Source organism: Macaca fascicularis, chromosome 14 (genome assembly GCF_037993035.2).
Source record: "Macaca fascicularis isolate 582-1 chromosome 14, T2T-MFA8v1.1".
In the NCBI taxonomy this organism is placed as follows: Eukaryota; Metazoa; Chordata; class Mammalia; order Primates; family Cercopithecidae; genus Macaca; species Macaca fascicularis.
Window position 1 is genome coordinate 88,656,116 of NC_088388.1, and position 22,290 is coordinate 88,678,405.

Consider the following 22,290-nt stretch of genomic DNA (forward strand, 5'->3'; position numbering starts at 1 on the left):
CAAGCAATCTTCCCACAGCAGCCTCCCAGGAAGCTAGGACAACAGACACATGCCACCATGTCCAGCTAATATGTGTACTTTGGTTTGTAGAGACAGGGTGTCCCTATGTTGCCCAGGCTTGTCTAGAACTCCTGGCCTCAAGCAATCCTCCCACCTCGGCCTCCCTAATATATGGGATTACGGGCATGAGCTACTGCTTCTGGCCTTATCTACCTCTTTACTTAGGAGTTTGTCCTTCTCTTCTATGGGCTATTACATGAACTGTCTTAGCCCATTCTACAAAACATTTTCTGCCTTGGTCATGTGGAACATTACAAAATTGTTTTTGATGATTCTTCAAACTCTATGTTAAGTATTCTAACATGATAGTGTAGATTTTTAAAAAATGACAAACACAATATAGGGTTGGCTGATCACAAACAAGACTGTAATGATCACAATTGTGCTATAATGTAGGAGGTAGCATGATATATTAAAAAATCAGCACTTGTCATGTGTTTTAAGACAAATCATTTAGTTACTTGATCTCTCAGACCTCAGTTTCCTCCTCTGTGAAATACTAATATCAACTGTGTAGAGTTTATTTCTAAACATTAGAAAAATTGTAAGTAAACATTAAATACCAATACCAAGCATGATTGCTGTTGTTTCTATCATCATTCTTACTTTTGTAGCACTGAACCACTTTATTTGTTTGAAATAAAAATATAATTAATTACTATAGATTTCACATAATAGTCTTCAGAGATGGTTGAACTTGGAAGTTTAGTTGACAAGTGGCTTGTTCAAATTGTTATAGGAATATGCAATCCAGGAATTGCAGAGTGCTCTTGTGTTTCTCTTGTATGTCATTTGGACACCTGATAAACAACAAACGATTTTATCAACAGGCATGTCATCTATGCTCCAAGCAGCCACAACAAGTATGCAGGGGAGTCATTCCCAGGAATTTATGATGCTCTGTTTGATATCGAAAGCAAAGTGGACCCTTCCCAGGCCTGGGGAGAAGTGAAGAGACAGATTTCTATTGCAACCTTCACAGTGCAAGCAGCTGCAGAGACTTTGAGTGAAGTGGCCTAAGAGGATTCTTTAGAGAATCCATATTGAATTTGTGTGGTATGTCATTCAGAAAGAATCAGAATGGGTATATTGATAAATTTTAAAATTGGTATATTTGAAATAAAGTTGAATATTATATATAGTTATGTGGGTGTTTATATATGTGTGTGTTTTTATTGTTTCTTTTATCTTGTCCCTATGGATTAAAAATTAAAAATTGAATTTCATAATTATAAGAGGTTATTCTGAAGTGGAAAAATTTAACTCAGTATTAAATCTAAGGAGAATGGCATAATAGAGTAAAACTCTCATCTGGCATTATCAGGGAATCAAGTCTAATCTGTTCATGTCACTTCACACATAAGGAAACATCAGTATGTCATAGAGCACACTGGGGAATATGCACAAGTCTATTCCAAGCCAGAGGCCTCACGGCCTGCCTGGTCACCCAAGGCTGAGAGGATCACTATCTCAGCACACTAGTTGGGAAATGGATCAAATTACACTTTTAGTAAATGTAATCACTCTGTAGTATAAGAAATAATTATTTTTTAAAATTTATATAAAAGACTATAGTATAACACATATGTATAGTAATTAAATGAACATTTGTGAACCTAACAGCCATATGAAGAAAATAACATTTCCAATATCTTAGGATGCCCCATGTACTAATGACAGTTATGCTTTTCCATTTTGTTGAATTTTATGTTTATCTTTCCTCTGTTATTATTTATAATTGTGTCACACATGGCTGTATGCTTTACATGTTTTGGCATTATGTATTTTTGAACTTTTTATAAAGACAGTCATACCATGTGTATTTCACAGGTACTTGATTTTTTTCATTGGCTTTTAAGGGTTCAAATATATTAACACTGTGGCTGTAGTTTGCCGTATTTTGCTGATATAGAACATTCATTTACATGAGAGTAAGATCCAGGGTCCGTCAAGATGACAAAACATACAGTAATGTAAATAGGGAAAGTTAATGTAAAGAATTATTAACTGTTACAGCATTGGAGCAATGAAATATTGTCTAGTAATATGTAAAGAGAGGTCTCAAGAATATGTGATGAGCAGATATAAGGAACTGCTCTTATCTCCATGGTGAATTTGGAGCAGCCAATGAAGAGTCCCCTCACACTGTGGCCTCGCTCAATGTTAAGAATTTTGCTGTGGTGTTGCCCTTGAACCTGCTTCAAATTGATACTTCAGAACTCCCCAGAAACTTGTCTTCTGGGCCACTGTGTAAAGCTGTTTATGAAGAAATGTCAAGCCAGAGGGGCTTTACTACAAATTTGGCAAAGGACAATTTCAGGAGAAGTTCTTGGCCGCTGGGTTCTCCTGGCCACCATGAACTTCAGGAAGTGGGCGCCAGAGCAATAGCCACAGAATCTGGGCACTGGTGTCGCCCTGTATGCCCTCCGTGTCAGACGCTGGAGATGTCATTTACGTTGCCAGAGTTTGCCAGGGGTGCACACAGAAAGCAGATTGGAAACCACCTTCTTGGAACATCTCTCCAATGCCTTCTGCTCACGAAGTTTAACATCATAACACATGACAAAGAAAAACTATTTAATGGGCCCAGATCTATTTATGAAGACAATCAAGAGTGAGTTTGGAGTGGGTAACCCAAATTTGGATAACTGGTGAATAATAAAATGTATTTATTCATTTTCTGCTGTATATATTTGAAATGTTTTATATGTTTTGCTTCTGTGAACATGTATCCTAATGCAAATATTCAAGAGATTCTCTTTCCTGACAGTATCTACCTATAGGTTGAATGTCTGTGTTGTAAAGTTTGTGCATCTTCAATTTTACAATGCCAAGCTGTTTCAAAGTGATTTTATTTATTTATATTCCCACTGGCAAAGTAATCATGTTATTCAAGATAAAAAACAAGTACGGAAGATTGTGGCATGTTAAAGACATACAACTACTCAGTGTTACTAGAATCCAAGGGATTTGTGGGAAGAACAATCCATACATTGGGCACCAAATACAACACATAAGGCTTAGAAGACATTCAGAGGAGTGTAACTACTTTCCTGTAGTTTATCAAAAGCCCATAATAAGGTTAAGCAGGATAGGGATATGGGCATATTTGCATTTCAGAAAGCATTCTGGCCTAGATGGATTAGAAGGGCATCAACCCAGCAAAAGATAAGAACTTTGTTTTTTGATTTGTTGTTGTTGTTGTTTGTTTTTTTTTTTTTAATACAGGGTCTCACTCTGTCACCCAGGCTGGAGTCAATGGCACAATCCCAGCTCAGTGTAACCTCTGCTTCCTCGGCTCAGGCGATCCTTCAGCCTCAGACTCCCAAATAGCTGAGATTACAGGTGTACACCACCATGCCTGGCTAATTTTTGTATTTTTTGTAGAGATGGGGTTTTGCCAAGTATCCCAGGCTGATCAAGAACTCCCTGGCTCAAAGTATCAACCTTCCTTGGCCTCCCAAAGTGGTGGGATTACAGGCAGGAGTCACCATGCCAGGTCCCAAAATATTTTCTTATGACAACAGTTGCCATGTAGACTTTATCCCCAGAAAAGATAAGACTACCCTCGTCCTTCAGGTCTCAGCTTACGTGTCATCTCTTCTAGGAATACTTCCAGAATGACTGCCCCTTCCCTTATATTCCTTACTAGACCATAAGCTCCTTAGAGACTGAGTCTCGTTTTTTATTTTGGCTTCAAACTCTATCAGTATGTAGAGTCCATAGATGGCACTCATTCTGTGAGTAATCAGAGTAGCGTGCATATGAGTCTTTCTGAGACATTCTGTGCTTTGAAAATAAAAGCTACACTGCACACTAAGATTTCCACAATGCCTTAGTTACAGGGTTTGGCTGAGCATGCTAACAGGCTTTTTGTCATGTCATTGTTAGAGAGTTGGACAATATTGTAGATGTAGGATAAGGTGAATAAAACTATTCTAAAAAATGGACCGAAACCTACATAGTACTTGAAAGCTTTGTCAACTTTCAATCGATTCTGCAAGCAAGCAATAAGCATCCCCCCAAATTATTATATGTAATTTGGTGGCTTAGGAACATACTTTGGCAACATATTTAATGTCACTGTCATTCATAAGAGGTATTGCAATGATAGGAACACAATTGTTTTTGTTTTTGTTTTTGTTTTGAGACAGGGTCTCTCTGTCACCCAGGCTGGAGTGCATTGGCGCGATCTAGGCTCACTGCAACCTCTGCCTCCTGGGTTCAAGTGATTCTTCTCCCTCAGCCTCCTGAGTAACTGGAATTATAGGCACCCACAGCTATGCCCAGATAATTTTTTTGTATTTTTAATAAAGACAGGTTTTCACTAGATTGGCCAGGCTGATCTCGAACTCCTGATCTCAGGTGATCCAACTGCGTCTACCTCCCAAAGTGCTGGGATTACAGGTGGGAGTCACCTCGCCTGACCAGGAATAGAGTTTTTAGAGACAGACTGCCTGGGGTCCAACCCTAGTTTTCCCACTTACTTACGGTATGGCTATGGGCAAATTATTAAAGCTTTCTGTTATTAAGAAAGTCAATGGTAGCTTGATGGAGATAGCATTGAATCTATACATTACTTTGGGCAGTATGACCTTTTTCACAATATTGAGTCTTCCTATCGATGAACATGGGATGTTTTTCCATTTGTTTGTGTCCTCTCTTATTTCCTTGAGCAGTGGTTTGTAGTTTTCCTCGAAGAGGTCCTTCACATCCCTTGTAAGTTGCATTCCCAGGTATTTTTTTCTCTTTGTAGCAATTGTGAATGGGAGTTTACTCATGATTTGGCTCTCTGTTTGTCTATTATTGGTGTATAGGAATGTTAGTGATTTTTGCACATTGATTTTGTATCCTGAGACTTTGCTGAAGTTGCTTATCAGCTTAAGGAGATTTTGGGCTGAGACGATGGGGTTTTCTAATTATATAATCACTTCATCTGCAAACAGGGACAATTTTACTTCCTGTCTTCCTATTTGAATGTCCTTTATTTCTTTCTTTTGTCTGATTGCCCTGGCCAGAATTTCTAATACTATGATGAATTAGAGGAATGAGAGAGGGCATCCTTGTGCCGGTTTTCAAAGGGAATGCTTCAAGTTTTGCCCATTCAGTAAGATATTGTCTGCGGGTTTGTCATAAATAGCTCTTATTATTTTGAGATATCTTCCATCAATACCTAGTTTATTGGGTGTTTTTAGCATGAAAAAGTGTTGAATTTTATCAAAAGCCTTTTCTGCATCTATTGAGATAATCATGTAATTTTTGTCATTGGTTCTGTGTATGTGATGTATTATGTTTATTGATTTGTGTGTATTGAACCAGACTTGGATCCCAGGGATGAAACTAACTTGATCATGGTGGATAAGCCTTTTAATGTGCTGCTGGATTTGGTTTGCCAGTATTTTATTGAGGATTTTCACATTGATGTTCACGTTCATGTTTGGCCTGAAATTTTCTTTGTGTGTGTGTGTGTGTATGTGTGTGCCAGGTTTTGGTATCAGGATGATGTTGATCTCATAAAATGAGTTAGGGAGGAGTCCCCCTTTTTTTATTGTTTGGAATAGTTTTAGAAGGAATGGTAACAACTCCTCTTTGTACCTCTGGTAGAATTCAGACGTGAATCTATCTGGTCCTGGGCTTTTTTTTTGGTTGGTAGGCTATTAATTACTGCCTCAATTTCAGAACTTTTTATGCGTCTATTCAGGGATTCCACTTCTTCCTGATTTAGTCTTGGGAGGGTGTATGTGTCCAGGAATTTATCAATTTCTTCTAGATTTTCTAGTTTATTTGCATAGAGGTGTTTACAGTATTCTCTGATGGTAGTTTGTATTTCTGTGGGATCAGTGGTGATATCCCCTTTATCATTTTTTATTGTGTCTATTTGATTCTTCTCTCTTTTCCTCTTTATTAGTCTGGCTAGCAGTCTATCTACTTTGTTAATCTTTTCAAAAAACAGCTCTTGGATTCATTGATTTTTCTGAAGCGTTTTTCATGTCTCGATCTCCTTTAGTTCTGCTCTGATCTTAGTTATTTCTTGTCTTCTGCTAGCTTTTGAATTTGTTTGCTCTTGCTTCTCTAGGTCTTTTAATTGTGATGTTAAGGTATTGATCAATTTTGGATCTTTTCCACTTTCTCATATGGCCAATTAGTGCTATAAATTTCCCTCTAAACACTGCTTTAGCTGTGTCCCAGAGATTCTGGTACGTTGTGCCTTTTTTCTCCCTGGTTTCAAAGAACTTATTTATTTCTGTCTTAATTTTGTTATTTACCCAGTAGTCATTCAGGAGCAAGTTTTTCAGTTTCCATGTAGTTGTGCAGTTTTGAGTGAGTTTCTTAATCCTGAGTTCTAATTTGATTGCACTGTGGTCTGAGACACAGTTTGTCATGATTTCCATTCTTCTGCATTTGCTGAGGAGTGTTTTACTTCCAATTATGTGGTCAATTTGGAGTAAGTGTGATGTAGTACTGAGAAGAATGTATATTCTGTTGATTTGGGGTGGAGAGTTCTGTAGATGTCTTTTAGGTCCACTTGGTCCAGAACAGAGTTCAAGTCCTGAATATCCTTGTTAATTTTCTGTCTCATTAATCTGTCTAATATTGACAGTGGGGTGTTACAGTCTTCGATTATTTTTGTGGAGGAGTCTAAGTCTCTTTTTAGGTCTCTAAGAACTTGCTTTATGAATCTGGGGTGTATATATATTTAGGGTAGTTAGCTTTTCATGTTGCATTGATCCCTTTACCATTATGTAATGCCCTTCTTTGTCTTTTTTGATCTTGTTAGCTTAAACTCTGTTTCATCAGAGACTAAGATTGCAACCCTTGCTATTTTTTGCTTTCCATTTGCTTGGTAAATCTTTCTCCATCCCTTTATTTGGAGCCTATATGTGTCTTTGCACCTGAGATGGGTTTCCTGAATACAGCACACCAATGGGTCTTGACTCTTTATCCAATTTGCCAGTCTGTGTCTTTTAATTGAGGTATTTAGGCCATTTACATTTAAAGTTAATATTGTTACATGTAAATTTGATCCTGTCATTATGATGCTAGCTAGTTATTTTGCCCATTAGTTGATGCAGTTTCTTCATATTGTTGATGGTCTTTACAATTTGGCATGTTTTGTAGTGGCTGACACTGGTTTTTCCTTTCCATATTTAGTGCTTCCTTCAGGAGCTCTTTGAAAGGTAGACCTGGTGGTCAAAAAATCCCTCAGCATTTGCTTGTCTGTATAGGATTTTATTTCTCCTTCACTTATGAAGCTTAGTTTGGCTGGATATGAAATTCTGGCTTGAAAATTCTTTTCTTTAAGAATGTTGAATATTGGCCCCCACTCTCTTCTGGCTTGCAGGGTTTCTGCAGAGAGATCCACTGTTAGTCTGATGGGCTTCCTTTGTGGGTAACCCGATCTTTCTCTCTGCTGCCCTTAACATTTTTTCCTTCATTTCAACCTTGGTGTATCTGATGATTATGTGTCTTGGGTCTGCTCTTCTTGAGGAATATCTTTGTGGTATTCTCTGTATTTCCTGAATTTGAATGTTGGCCTGTCTTGCTAGGTTGGGGAAGTTCTCCTGAATAATATCCTGAAGTGTGTTTTCCAAATTGGTTATATTCTCCCCATTACTTTCAGGTACACCAATCAAACATAGGTTTGGTCTTTTCACATAGTCTCATATTTATTGGAGGCTTTTTCATTCCCTTTTATTCTTTTTTCTCTAATATTATCTTCACACTTTATTTCATTATGTTGATCTTCAGTCTCTGATATGCTTGACTGATTCAGCTATTGATACTTCCGTATGCTTCACAAAGTTCTCATGCTGTGTATTCAGCTCCATCAGGTCATTTATGTCCTTCTCTAAACTGGTTATTCTAGTTAGCAGTTCCTCTAACCTTTTATCAAGGTTCTTAGCTTCCTTGCATTAGGTTAGAACATGCTCCTTTAGCAAGATAATTTCCTGAAATGGAAAGTAAAAGTACAAGAGAAATCCAGATGGTTCCTAGGTTTTTGACATTTAGAAAAAGGTAAGCAGGTTTTGTCAGGGAAGTTGGGAGTTCTGATTTTTGAAATGCCCATTACCTATCCCAGTGCATATAAGAATCTGGAGCCCAAATAATAGTTTACTACTCCATAATATGTATTACATTTGTTTGGTTCTGTTAAAAAACCAAAATGATAACCATTAACATAAAGATACTAATTGGCTTTATCTGTGATTCCAGAAGTTGGCAACACTTTATTTCATAAAATAGAGTAAGTGTTCTTGTGAGCTGAGAAGAGCTTGGTTTTATATACAGAGCTGAAGAAAGCAGAAACAATGAACAGAAAACAGGCTGGTCACTTCAAAGTTATGTTGCTTGTAAGGCAGGGACAGGGAGAAAGAGTATAGAAAAATAACTGATTGGTTAATATCTGAATACTTCAGGTTACCTTTTTAGTAAACATTAAAACAGAGAGAACCTCAATACCATGCTGACTGAAACTACCCTGTTTAGGAATTTACTTCTCATCATCTCTATCTTCTGATTTATATTAATAGGACAGTCAGAAATCAACCCAACAACCAAAATTTAGTTTTGGTTTGATGATGTAGAACTTCACTATGGGAAACTTCATTCTGGTTTTTAGGCTGCTCTGTTGGGGCCTAGCGCAGGAGTTTAGTCCAAAACAAGGACACCTATATTTTTATTGAACAGTTTAGAATCTAGAACAATGCCTTGCAGTCACATTTAGTGAGTAAATATTGAATAGATGAATACATCAGTGAAGTATAACTTTGGGTAACGTTATCAGGTATTAATTAAAGCACCAGACTATATGACACTAATTTTGAGCATAATCAAGGAGGGAAAGGTAGCAAAACTGAGCACTTGGACAGTCTAATAGTTGGATATGAAACAGAGAAGAAGGAGGCTTCCAAAAAGTCTGCTAAAGGCTGTTCTCTGAGGTAGGAGGGAAGTCAGATGAATGTAAATTTTGTCTGAGAATCTAATAAAAATGAGTGTTTTCAGAATATGAAGTTATAATAATAAAATGAAATCAAGAAGAAATAAGTAACCAACAGTATTATTGAAAAGAGAGTGATTGAAAGGAGGTTAGAGATAGGGTATTGTGCGTAACAACGTTGAAGTGGATGGTGACTTAAACAATCAAATGGAGTAGACATGATGTAAGGCTGTAGAGTTGGTTGTAGAAGGAAAGGTAAGAAAATTTAAGGGTTAATTTAGAAATATTTTATCAAAGGGGCTATTTCATGAACTGCTTTTAGTAAAAGTAGATTTTTAAGGGCTGCTCATTTTAAATAATATAATCCACAGACATTTATAAGAGTTTATTTAAAGTTCCAGGCACTGATTCAGACATACATAAATTGATCACTATCTGTGTGGTGGAATCATTCGTACCCCAAATCTCAGCATCATGCAATATACCCACGTAAAAAACGTGCACATTTACTCCTTGAATCTGAAATAAAAGTTGAAATTATACAAAATAAAAATTAGAAAAAGAACAAATCATATATACACAAAATCATGATGAATCTCTAAAACATATTAAATGACACAAAGGATTATATATTGAATGATTACATGCATAATATTTATTAAAAGTCGAAACCCTACAGACAGGTCAGGTGGAGTGCCTCACACCTGTAATCCCAGCAGTTTGGCAGGCCAAGGCAGGAGGATCACTTAAGCCCAAGAGTGTGAGACCAGCTTGGGATACAGAGTGAGATCCTGTCTCTACAAAAAATTAAAAACTAGCTGGGTGTGGTAGTGTTTGCTTGAAGTACAAGCTATGCAGAAAGATGAGGAGGGAAGATTGCTTGAACCCAGGAGGTTGAGGCTACAGTGAGCTGTGATAGTGCCACTGCACACCAGCGTGGGCAACATAGCGAGACTCTTCTTTAGAAAGCAACGACAAAAATAGCAACAACAAAAATAAAAATCTTACAGACAAGAAGCAGAGCAGTGGTGCCTTGAACACAGGGATGTGAGTAGAGATTGACTATAAAAGGGAGAAGAGATGTTTTTGGAAGATCAAAAGTGTTCTAAAAGTGGATATGGTGATCGTGCATAAAATGAATTTAATAGCAATTTATTAACATCATTAACTGTATACATTAACTAAATTTTATGGTACAGAAATTATACCTCAGTTAAGCTGATAAAATAATTGAGAGTCTCCACAAGGTTTTGTTGATGTGAGTTTTTTAATGTCAAGATATGCCATATTAGAAATTAAAGCTGAAAACAATAAATATCTATTTATTAATAATTTAAAGTAACAATTATAAAACCATAATTGGTAACATAATATTTCTGTAAAAAATAAGTATACTTTCCAAAACCATAAAAATCAAATAAAAGAGAAGAGTGGCTTTGATTACATGTTTACAAATCCCTTTAATGTCTGGCTTAATAGAAGTCATCTGGATTCTCACATCTGCTTCTCTATTCAATCTTTTGTGATATTACATGTCATGTAGCCCCTGGGAAAATCTCCTGTATACTCACGTGATAATAAAATTTCAAAGGGCAATTCTTCATGCACCCTAAAAGTATTCACAGTCACACATTGTGAACCCCTGTAGTAAGGGCACATTTCCTGATCATGTACTAGTTGTAAGGTTGGGGTAAGGAAGGGAACTGTCGAAAACTAGGGCTGCCTGGGACCCTGGACATTGGGTCTATATCTTGTTCCTTGAGCTCCTAGACCCTGAGAAGCAAGAGTCCTGCGCTGTAGCCTTCCCACAGTGCTGTGGTTGTATGGGCAAAAGCGGATGCATTTCCTACCATTCTTTTCACCCACCACAAACCACAAGAAGCTACAGTGGCAAGTTTACATCCTGGACTTCTATTTTTGTGCTTTCCAAATAGATTTTTAAAAATTGTCCATCCTTGTACGACCTAAACATATCATCTTTTATGAATATTGGGCTAAATCAGAGATTCTCGAAGTATGGTTCAGGGACCAGCAGCAGCCTCTTACAAGTTGCCTAATACTCGAACTCTCTGGCCCCAGCCCAGACCTACTAAATGAAGAACACCCATGTGTAAGCCCCAGCAATCTGTGGCCTCAGAAGCTTTTCAGGTGATACTGATGCACCAACTAGGCTAACTCATCAGCCTGGCTGTTAATCTAAGAAGGATCCCTTCTCAGAGAGGAAACAAAGCACAGCTGGTAATGAAGACTTTAGCCCTCTTCCGTCTCCTCCTCTTCCTGGATCTGGACAGGGCGGGCAGCTACAAAGCATCAGTTCTGAGTGGTGGGGCAGGCAGGATAAGACAACAGAGGTTCCTTGAGGACAAGCAACAACTGGAAGGTGAGAAAAGTGAGCTGTATGAACTAGGCGACCTAGCTTCTGGTTACTGTTTGCTTTTCTTTCTCCGTAGTTTTCAAGGAGGCTTTAATAAAGCCTTTAACCAAAGGTCCAGTCTCATCTCTTCCCTATGTTTCAGAATAAATTGAAGCTGAATTCAACAAGCATATTAATGTTGAAAAGCCTCGTTTGTGGTCACCTTGATGGTGGCAGTGGTTATCCAGAAAGTTTTAAAGGAATAGAACTGGAATGAGAACCATTCTCTGCACCTGGAGCCACCCCTCCTGAGTGCCTTAACACGTTCTGGACTTTTTATGTTAAAAAGTTTTGTTATTGCTAATTCAAAAGCCTCTAGATATTGTACCAATACCTGTTTACTTTTATTCTCCCAATTCAACTGTGCACGTATACTTTTGCTACTTGTAAAAAACTTTCAAAATGAAAAATAGCATAAAAAATAAATTAGATTAAATTATTTTAATCCATGATACATAACTAGTCTTTGTCACTATTATGTTAATATTCATTAACATAGTTGGTATAAATTATTTTAAATGTTGTGTTTCAGTGGGAGAAACATTAAGAAAATTAAACAAAATATCGTCAAATTCACTGCAAAGGGTGCTTTTATGTGTATTGAGAGAGGCAGAGACTGAAAAAGAGATCTGGTATGAAATCACTTTCACTTTTAATATAGTGCTTGGGGAAAATGCATGGTGAGCAAAGCTTCTAGGAATTAAAAGATGTTTTAAAATGTAGTTTTTCTTATTCAACGTTTAAGTTCAGGAGTACATATGCAGGATGTGCAGGTTTGTTACATAGGTATACATGTGCCATGGTGGTTTGCTGCACTGATTACCATCACCTAGGCATTAAGCCCAGCATTTATTAGCTATTCTTTCTGATGCTCTTCCTCCTTCCACCCCCTACCCTTGACAGACCTCGGTGTGTGTGGTCCCCCACCATGTGTTCATGTGCTTTCATCACTCAGCTTCCACTTACAAGTGAGAACATGTGGTGTTTGGTTTTCTGTATCCCGCAGTTTGCTGAGGATAATGACTTTCAACTTCACCCATGTCCCTGTGAAGGACATTGTCTCGTTCCTTTTCATGGCTGCATAGTATTCCACGGTGTATATGTACCATGTTTTCTTGATCCAGTCTATCATTGATGGATATTTAGGTTGATTTCATGTGTTTGCTGCCATTTTTCTCTCCCAGCCAGTACCACAAGAAGGGAAAATTTCTCTTGATTCTTCCTGGTTTTCCCTGTGAGAGCCTCTTGGCATTTCTGTTGGAAAGGCCTGCCCCTTGGGTGAGGATTCTTCTATGTCTGTGACCCTAAGGGTCTTTGCACACTCACTCTAGCCCAGCTTTGGGTTTTAGCAGTAAATTAAAACTATTTGGTTTATCTTCTGTTTTCGTGGCCTTTTGGTAGAATCTGCCCCAGATAAACGTATGCATGGGTCCTGTTTTTCTCAGTGCTGTACCTGTCTCTATCCAGAACTGATTAAGTCGTCTTGTTACCTCTGTTCTCTAATGGTTTACACAACAAACAAACAAACTAAGCCTCATTAATCTTTAGTTTCCCTTGCACCTTTTTTCTTGCAGGGAGGCGGCAACAGTATTTTCATCCTTCTCCATTTCTGAGCTGCAACCATAAGACCCTATTAGGTTTTATGATATCCCTGAATATCCTCATAATGTCCTAATTGGCTGTTACTTTTTTCAAACCAGGTACAAATCGATGATATTATAATTACATCATAGTTAATTTTTATATTTCTTTCAGTTATCTTTGCTATATAGCTGTTTCCAAACATTTTCTCCTTAGAAATTAAAATTATTTTAATAGGCCAGCCATATTTTCTGCATAGTGTTTTTCAAATGCATTTATCTAATTTCCTCCCACGGTTACATGCTGGCAAAATGTTTTTGGCAAAAATACTACAGATGTGTTTTGTGTCCTTAGTCATCTACCTCTGTTTGTATACATTAAATTATACACTTTCACTTATCTATTATGCCTCAGTAACACTGTGGATAGAGCTGGCATGTGGGGTAGAACTTTGATGATATGTAAATAGGCTCTTTCACAAAATCTATGATTTAGTTATTTTATTATCCACTAATGATTCTTGCCTGATTCTGTTATTTTTATGACATCTGTAAAATGATGATTGTCCACCATTCCTTCTATTGCATTAGTTGGCCTCTCCAGAATTATGTAATTAGTGTTCTATTGTATTATTAAAGATGCAGGTTCTTTTCGCCTTTCTGTTTTCCTTAGAGTATTGACTTTTGTCTTAGATTAGTTTACTATGAGTCCACAAAATGGTTACACAAGCAAATATTGCATCCAAGTAATGTCCAGAGACAGAAAAAGCAATTGTTTCTTCCATGTGTCTCTTCTGTAGCAAGAATACCTTTTACAGAATTCTCCTACGAAGTCTACTTTCTTGTTCTCTTGGCCAGAATTGGAGTACATGTCTTATGATGACCAACCAGAGAGAGAGGGAAAAAAAGGGGGAAATCTTGATAGCGTTGGACAAAATAATGACCCACTGCCTGTGGCTACAGATGAGCCCAGGACCTGTGATTTTTATGTTTTTGTAGAAGAGATAACAGACATGAAAAATATTGGATTTCTCTTAGGGAACTGGAAAATAGTGCTATAGGCCAAGGTTGTCAAGAAAGAGGGCATGTGATCAATCTGTTGCACTGTTTGTACCTCTCCATCCTATTTTAGTCATTCAGAAAACATGGCCTGTCCTGCTACACTGCATACACAAATTAGTAAAAAAAGGTCTTAAGCTCATTTCGTATGCCTTGGGGGAAAGAATGACACTTTCCTTTTATTTTCTCAGAAACATGGCTTCTGCTATCACGCAGTGTTCTACCAGTGAGCTCACCTGCTCGATCTGCACAGACTATTTGACAGACCCTGTCACCATTTGCTGTGGGCACAGATTTTGTAATCCCTGTCTCTGCCTCTTGTGGGAAGATGCACTAACTCCTAATTGCTGCCCTGTGTGCAGGGAAATATCACAGCAAATGTACTTCAAACGCATTATTTTTGCTGAGAAACAAGCTATTCCTACAGGAGAATCAGTCTCCTGCCAGTTATCAAGCTCTGCCATGCTGATCTGTGGGAGACACCAGGAAATCAAGAACCTCATCTGTGCAACTGACAGGAGCCTGCTGTGTTTTCTCTGCTCTCAATCCCCAAGGCATGCCACTCACAAACACTATATAACAAAGGAGGCTGATGAATACTATAGGGTAAGCAAATGCTACTGATTGCACTTTGAAATGTGAAGAACCCTGAATCCTACAGGTAATAAGGAAAGATACGCTTATCATTATTATTAATAATAATAATTTTATGCAATAAACAGAATTGCTGATGAGCATAAATTAGACACTGTTCTAGACACTAAGATAAAGCACTGAAGAAACCAAATATCCCTGCTCGCCTGAAATTTAAATTTTCTTGGGCTGAGGGAGAAGAATGATGATAAAGTTGATGAGCATTATGGTTCTGGCATTTCAGTGTAAGGAGCTCTATATTAATCACTAGTTTCGATGATAGTCATTGGCTAACACAGTCATGATTGCAATGAATCTATTATAGAAAATTCTAATAAATATGGGTCAGTATGCTCCAATAGTACTGTAGATAAGTTGAGGGCTAGCATTTTAAAATTAAATATAAAATAATAATTACTTCTGAAAATTGACAAGGTTGTATCAGTTTCAGTGTCAGACTTTTAAGATAATGGGTATTGTTTTCAAAATTTGGGAATTCTACCTTTGATTTCACTGGCCTCTCAGACTTGACAATCAGTGCCCTCAATAAAAGCCCCTGCATGTCTGCATTCTGCACTCTTTATTTGTCCCATGTCTATACCTCTTTTGAAAGTATCTGAGATATGCTATATTTTCTTTTCTAGTGCTCAGATTTATAGTTTTGTTTTTCAGAAGAAACTCCTGATTCAAATGAAGTCCATCTGGAAAAAAAAGCAGAAAAATCAAAGAAATCTAAACAGAGAGACCAACATAATCAGAACGTGGAAAGTAAGCAGTAAGCTCATTTCTCTCAGAACCAGTTTGGAATAGAAAATGTGACTTGTGGGTGAGTTAACCACATATCCCCTGAATAGGATGATCAGAAAAAGGACCTACATGTGTTTCTCTACAATATAACTTAACCTTTAGAGTGAGATTTCATGTTGCATCCAATATATAACTAAAAATATCCTGATTTTTCTGAATAAAGCAATATCTATCAATAATAAATCAGCAGTGACAAGAAATGTGGTAAAAACGGCATGTAAGATCACTAGAATGAAGGAAAAAATGTGGTTCTACAGCAGTTTAGCAGACATGAAATGCTAAAAACAAAAAACAGCTTCTAGGTGAAAATCAATCTGATGCTAATGTTTTAGCAAAATTCAGAAATTTACCGATGATAATGCTGGAAGGATTTTAGGAATAAGAAGCTGAAAGTTAGAAAAGTGGTAAAATTATTTGGACATGTGAGTAACTCCTCTTGATTAGTTCATGAAAAAGAGTCAGGCAGCGATGAGAGATATGACTGTAAATGTAATTATGGCAAGGTCTAGAATGTGAATGCTTAGCTAAGAATTTAGGATTATATAATCCATTCACAAATATTAATTAAGTACCTAAAACTGAATAAGTAAATTAAACAACATTTTTATTCTCAAAGATCTCAAGCACTTCCAAAGGGGTCATATAAACAGGGACCAGTAGAGAATAATAATAATTGATACATGATACTGAGAGAATGCCAAAGGGGAACAGCAAAATCATGTTGATCATTTCAGATGGATTTTCGGAGGAGTCCTGCATTCTCATGAGGGCCTATCATGTGTTGCTCACTGCTGTAGCCCAACAAAATGATACAGATGTGGACAAAAGAAGAAATAGATTACTTACCCTAGGAGACTATAATCTAGTGGGGGAATTCAATCTACAAATTAAAATGTATATAACAAATAATGCCCAGGAAGTGCTTCAGGGAAAAATAAAACAGAGAACAGGTACAAAGAATCCAGGTTTGTAGAATCTATGTTGGCCAAGAAGAACCCATTTCCAGGGATAAGAAGGTACAGAAGAAACGAATCAGTGGCTTTGTAAGAATGTATTTTTCTGAGGCAGGAGAAACAAGGTATGGTTAAAAGGAATAAGTAGAAAATAGTGTCAAATGCAGAATGAAGGTGAAGAATTCTAGGACTAAAGCATCATACTTGAATTTAGAAAAAAGAAGTTCTTGTAAGTTGTAATGTTTGGTTCAGGAAAGAGTAGGGAATAGAGGTAAAGGGGTCATTAATCACACACACGAGCACAGCAAGTTTGATCACATTTGATCAATAAATTTAGCTTTGATAGGGATAGAAATGTTTTAGCAAGAGAAGCTAGATGAGGTAATTGGGACAAGAATATTTTAATTTTTTTCCAAAGTAATTTGCAAAATTTGCATGTTTTGCAAAAAAAAATGCATGTTTAAACACATTTAAAGGTGGTGTGGAATTGTGAAAAATTAATTGAGGTCAGGCGCGGTGGCTCACGCCTGTAATCCCAGGACTTTGGGAGGCCGAGGTGGGCGGATCACAAGGTCAAGAGATTGAGACCATCCTGGCCAACATGGTGAAACCCTGTCTCTACTAAAAATACAAAAATTAGCTGGGCATGGTGGTGCGCACCTGTAATCCCAGCTACTTGGGAGGCTGAGGCAGGAGAATCACTTGAATCCGGGAGGCAGAGGATGCAGTGAGTTGAGATCATGCCACTGCACTCCAGCCTGGGTGACAGAGCAAGACTCTGTCTGCAAATAAATAAATAAACAAACAAACAAATAAATACATAAATAAAATGAAAATTAAAAAACAAAAAGTAATTGAGTAGCCTGGCATGGCGGCATGTGTCTGAAGTCGCAGCTACTCAAGAGGCTGAGGTTGGAGGATCTCCTGAGCCCAGGAATTCAAGGCTGCAGTGAGCCATGACTGCACCACCATACTCCAGCCTGGGTGACAGACTGAGACCTTGTCTCAATAGTAATAATAATAATAGTATAATTGAGTGAAAGAGAGGGGGGGGAAATAAAGACACAGTGACAGAAAGACAGAGACAGAGAAAATCAAAGACAGGCCAGAGAAAGAATGAGACAGAGAAATGGAGCCAGAAAGAGAGAATAGGCAAACATCTGGGACAGAGACAGGAAGACAGAGGCAAGCAGAGGGAAAGAATGAACACTGTAAGAGAGTAGTCTAGAGAAGGGGTGGCTAGAGATGAGCAGTCTTAGGTAATAGGCAAGCATAGCCAACAACTGGTAAAAACACCGAGTATTTTGGAAATGGAGGTAATCTAGAAAGATGCAGCAATGTCTTATGTTCTCTATTTTCCTAACGAAGTAAATTGTTATGAGTAGAAGTATTGAGAAAAATAGAATACAATTTAGATACAGTGATGAAGAGGTTAGAACATTATATAAGACAACATCAATATGATCTTAATTTATCTTTATTTTTAAAATGAAAATATGGGGGTTTGAGGGAAAGTAGGTGGAGCGATGCAGGGAAATGGAAGGGAGGAAGGGAAGGAGGAAGAAAGGAAAATTTATGCTGTATTTGAAGAGGAAAGGCATTAAACTAGATTTAGTAGAATAGCACAAAACATGAAACAAAGCAGAATAGCTGATAAGGAAAGAATAAAACCACTTAGACCCGTGATTTAATTAACCCAATGTCACTACAGGTTTTTATACATTTGCGGAGCATGATGATCAGCGCTGAATATCCTAAGGTGTGTCAATACCTCCGTGAAGAAGAGCAAAAGCACTTAGAGGGCCTGGCAAGAGAAGGCAGGATAGTTTTTGAGCAACTCAAGATAAGTCAAACTAGAATGGCTAAGATGAGTGTACTCCTGAGAGGAATGTTTGAGAAACTGAAGGAAATGAGCTGTAAAGCAGATGTGAACCTGCCTCAGGTAAAAACTGAAGGAGGTCAGGGTGAACACCACCTCCTCCTGTTCACCTCCTGAACACCACCCTGCTTGGGAATCGTATCTGCTAGAGTCTATATGCTTTTTGATCTATATAACTTTTCTGGTTCTAAATATTCAGATTCTGCCTCTCCTGACCTTATGGTGGCAGGTTTCGCTCCTCTGTAGACCCAGTCTCACTCTTTGTTGTCCCATAGAGGAGAAGGAAAACTATTTGGAAAGGTTCTAGTAACAAATTCAAGAAAATTCTCTTCTAAAATTATCTTACTACACCCACTGATTCTTAGTAGTTGCAACAGAGCAGCTCGTGAATACATGATTCAATTTTGTATAAGGATGTGTCAATAAGTGAAAGTGTGAGATTTATGACATTTATTTACTCTTTTAGTTTTGAAGTCCTCGATTTGGGCCCCACACATCCTTACAAGAACTTTGTGGAGACCTCTATCAATCTTGCTGCAGATGTTTGTACAGCAGCATGTCTTCCCTTCCTCTTCCCCTTTGTTCACCCTCAGTCCATCTGACTACGTTTCATCAAGGGTGTAATTTCATAGACTATAAAATGTAGATATCAGACTGGGTTTCATATTTATAAAGAAGAAGAAAATGAAAAATGCCTTTATCCAAAGAAGGAAAGTGGAAGACATTAAGTTTTCCAATTCAGTTCATATCCTCAGATTGCACTGGACTAGAGAACCCTATTGTGCTGCAAACTAAGCCATCTTCTCTCTCTTTATAGGATTTGGGAGACATAATGAAAAGGTAAGTTTGCCCCTCTATCCAAGTCCTGGTAATTGTGACAATAATCAGGCTGTTTCTGCTGGGATCAACCCACACTTTTAGGGAGGAATTTCTGTCTGTATTTCTTTCTTTCTTTTCAAAGGTCATCCAGGCTTTATATATTGACTACTTCAGATGAAAGTGAAGGATGGGAGCAGTTTTAATAGCCAGACCTAATGTAGAAGTTTCAATAAGACAACTATTTTTCCAGCCTCTAATTTTCTACATCCTAATTATTTGAAGGTTATTCCAGGTTGTCAATGGGAAAGGCAAATAATCTCGGAGAGGTAGCAGATGAAAAAATGGTGAAAATAGGAGAAAGGGAACATCACCAAGAAGGAATGTAGTATAGAGCTGAGGCTCCATATGTAGCAGGTGGCATGTTCCAAAAATTTGACACCTATCAGATTTCAGAAATTAAATGAGGATTTCTGCATGGCTCACCTCGGGAAGCTGCAAAGGTGAGAACTGATATAATTATGACTGAGATGACATATTCTACTGGCATAGAGATATTAAAAGCAGCAGAGCACATCATAAAATACAGTTACAATTGCAATATGTCTTAGTTCTTGAGTTCAAGTCACACTCTTCAACCTAATTGTGAGGATTCTGATCAAGCATCTTATTATGGATTGCTAATGATTCCTTTGGGACTGGTAGTAAAAAGTAGGTATTTTTCTTTGCAGGAATGAGTTTCTGAGGCTGGCCATGCCTCAGCCTGTGAACCCACAGCTCAGTGCATGGACCATCACTGGGATGTCAGAGAGGCTTAACTTCTTCAGAGGTAAGAGTGTGAACTGCACTAACGTTTCCAACATAAGTATTTTTATATGGGTGGCCTATATTCACTTCAGTCTATATTCACTTCTCTGTCTCTATTATTATTTTCAGTGAACAAGCAGGCAAATACGGAAATCTTTTTAACCAATTTTAAAACTGTTAATAAACTTTCAGGAAAAGCTAACTGAAGTCTGGAATAAATAAATAAGAAATACAGTGCATAACATGATTATTTTAAGTGAGTAAAAAAAAAAAAAACAATAAAAGGCCTGGAGGAATGCTATAGATAAAGCATTAATTTTTCAGTGTAGCATATAAAACTGCATATTCTTTCAAAGCATTTCAACTCTGGTTATATTTACATGATCCAATTCTTAGAAACATCTTAATGTTGTTATTCAAATATTTACCTAAAGATTGAAGTTTTAAGGAATACATTTGAAATACCACAGGATTATCAAAAGCATAAAAACAAGTTTGTAAACAATAGGTACAACCACAAAGCAGTCTGAAGGAAAATCCCTTCACTGTGTAGAGGGCTACACAAACAAATGGAAATGGAGGGGGAGTCTGGCAGATAGAAGAGAGGCAGCCATGGGATGAGATGAAGAGAATTCTGATTTAATGATGTCCAAACCAGAAATTCTGGGAGAGAAACTACCTTTTTAAAAAGGCACATATAGATTTTTAGTTTATTTCACTTTTGCTTGCTTAAGTTGTGAAGCCCTCATTACTTCTTGGCCTTTTGGCTAAGATCAAATGTGAAGCCCTCCCATCTTAGGCAAAGTGGTCATGGTTTAGAACTAACGATAATAATATCATATCTTAAGTATAATTAATATGTTTATTATTTTTAGTATGTTTATTTTATTTTGTGAAAATTGGTTAATAAGGAGGCTTAAATAAAGTGCCATTTTGATGTTTTCTTGGCATCTTATGAATAAGCTGGCAAATTTTTAGTAGTCTAGTAAAAATTAAATCAGAGATTGACATCTTACGTCTTTATGTTTTCTCTAAATTTTCTTTCATCTTAGTTGCTTGATTAAAAATCATTTGCCCTGCAAATGGACAAGAAGCTGTTGCTGAACTGTCTCGATAATTCATCTGATATACTCTATATGCCACTTGTGGTAGAGCGGTGTGCCAGAGCCAGTTAGTACTGACTCATGAGAGCTAATTGTTAAATGTTTTGAATTTTTTGATTGATTTTTAAATTGTTGGTAGCTTGAAACTGGCCTTAGTGAGATGGAAATATTCCTAATAGACAAAACAAACCAGTTGCTTTTGTTTGTTTGTTTTCAGGGATTGGTTGTTAAGTATTTGCCAGACTGCCTCTGCACCTGTACCTCCGAACTTTTAAACTGTTTTTTTTTTTTTGCATTCACTGTTTTATTTTGCTACAGTGTATATCACCATGGATCATAAGATATGCAGTAATCACAAGCTTCTCTTCGAAGACCTGAGGCATTTGCAATGCAGCCTTGATGATACAGACATGTCCTGCACTCCAACAAGTACACAGTATACTTCTTCATGGGGAGCTCAGATCCTCACCTCTGGCAAACATTACTGGGAGGTGGATGTGAAAGACTCTTGTAATTGGGTTATAGGACTTTGCAGAGAAGCCTGGACAAAGAGGAATGACATGCGACTTGACTCTGAGGGTATCTTTCTACTCCTGTGTCTTAAAGTGGATGACCATTTCAGCCTCTTATCTACTTCCCCACTGTTACCTCACTATATTCCAAGGCCCCAAGGCTGGCTAGGGGTGTTCCTAGATTATGAATGTGGGATAGTGAGCTTTGTTAATGTTGCCCAAAGTTCCCTCATTTGTAGTTTCCTCTCTCGCATCTTCTATTTTCCTTTGAGACCTTTCATTTGCCACGGATCTAAATAATCAGGGACGGGTCACAAACCTGACCAAGGCCTTGGTAATTCTAATAGCAGAGGAAGCTCCTATTCTGGTTACTTTCTTAATGGGGAAAATCAGGCATATCTCATTACCTTTTACTTAATTTTACCTCATGGATATATATTTATTGTATCATTTTTTAAAGTGTTAATAATGTACAGTATATACATTTGTCATTTCTATTTTATTTGAATAGATGTAATGTCTTTTATTATATTGTATAGGATGCATGCTCTTTTAACTTGTTATCAAAGCTTACTGGAGGTAAAAGAATACATGAGCATGAAAACCCAGCTGAGTCAAATTAAAGCACAGACAAGTTGCCTTCCAGATAGGCCTTACGTAAAACTCAGTGTCAGCCTAAAATTCTCTATTCCCTGCCTTCATCTGGATAAACCCTTTCCCTTCACCAGTT

General features: G+C 37.4%; 2 protein-coding genes across 5 annotated transcripts in view; both read left to right on the forward strand.

Annotated features, from left to right (window-relative positions):
* The window catches only part of FOLH1 (folate hydrolase 1), a 66,140-nt gene extending 64,850 nt beyond the window's left edge, over positions 1 to 1,290 (forward strand). For all 3 annotated transcript variants that reach the window (XM_065528842.2, XM_045371207.3, XM_005579322.4), the window contains one exon: positions 891 to 1,290. In XM_065528842.2, the coding sequence (XP_065384914.1) occupies positions 891 to 1,080 (190 nt within the window). In that variant the 3' untranslated portion in view covers positions 1,081 to 1,290. The remainder of the gene's footprint in view (positions 1 to 890) is intronic.
* Positions 1,291 to 14,245: 12,955 nt separating this feature from the next.
* TRIM77 (tripartite motif containing 77) lies at positions 14,246 to 21,860 on the forward strand. Of its 2 annotated transcripts, XM_005579326.3 has the most exons (6): positions 14,246 to 14,656; positions 15,356 to 15,451; positions 18,155 to 18,385; positions 19,140 to 19,162; positions 19,870 to 19,967; positions 21,367 to 21,860. In XM_005579326.3, exons 1-6 carry the CDS (start codon positions 14,246 to 14,248, stop codon positions 21,858 to 21,860), a joined length of 1,353 nt encoding a protein of 450 aa, XP_005579383.3. The 2 variants fall into 2 exon arrangements, with proteins under 2 accessions (XP_005579383.3, XP_005579384.3); XM_005579327.3 differs by lacking the exon at positions 18,155 to 18,385.
* The last annotated feature ends 430 nt before the right edge of the window (positions 21,861 to 22,290 follow it).

Excerpts from the sequence above, each read along its gene's own strand:
- TRIM77 (XM_005579326.3), top strand. The coding sequence starts at position 14,246 with ATGGCTTCTGCTATCACGCAGTGTTCTACCAGTGAGCTCACCTGCTCG. Across the intron at positions 18,386-19,139 it reads CAGATGTGAACCTGCCTCAG|GATTTGGGAGACATAATGAA; the intron begins GTAAAAACTGAA and ends CTCTCTTTATAG. Across the intron at positions 19,163-19,869 it reads TTGGGAGACATAATGAAAAG|GAATGAGTTTCTGAGGCTGG; the intron begins GTAAGTTTGCCC and ends TTTTCTTTGCAG.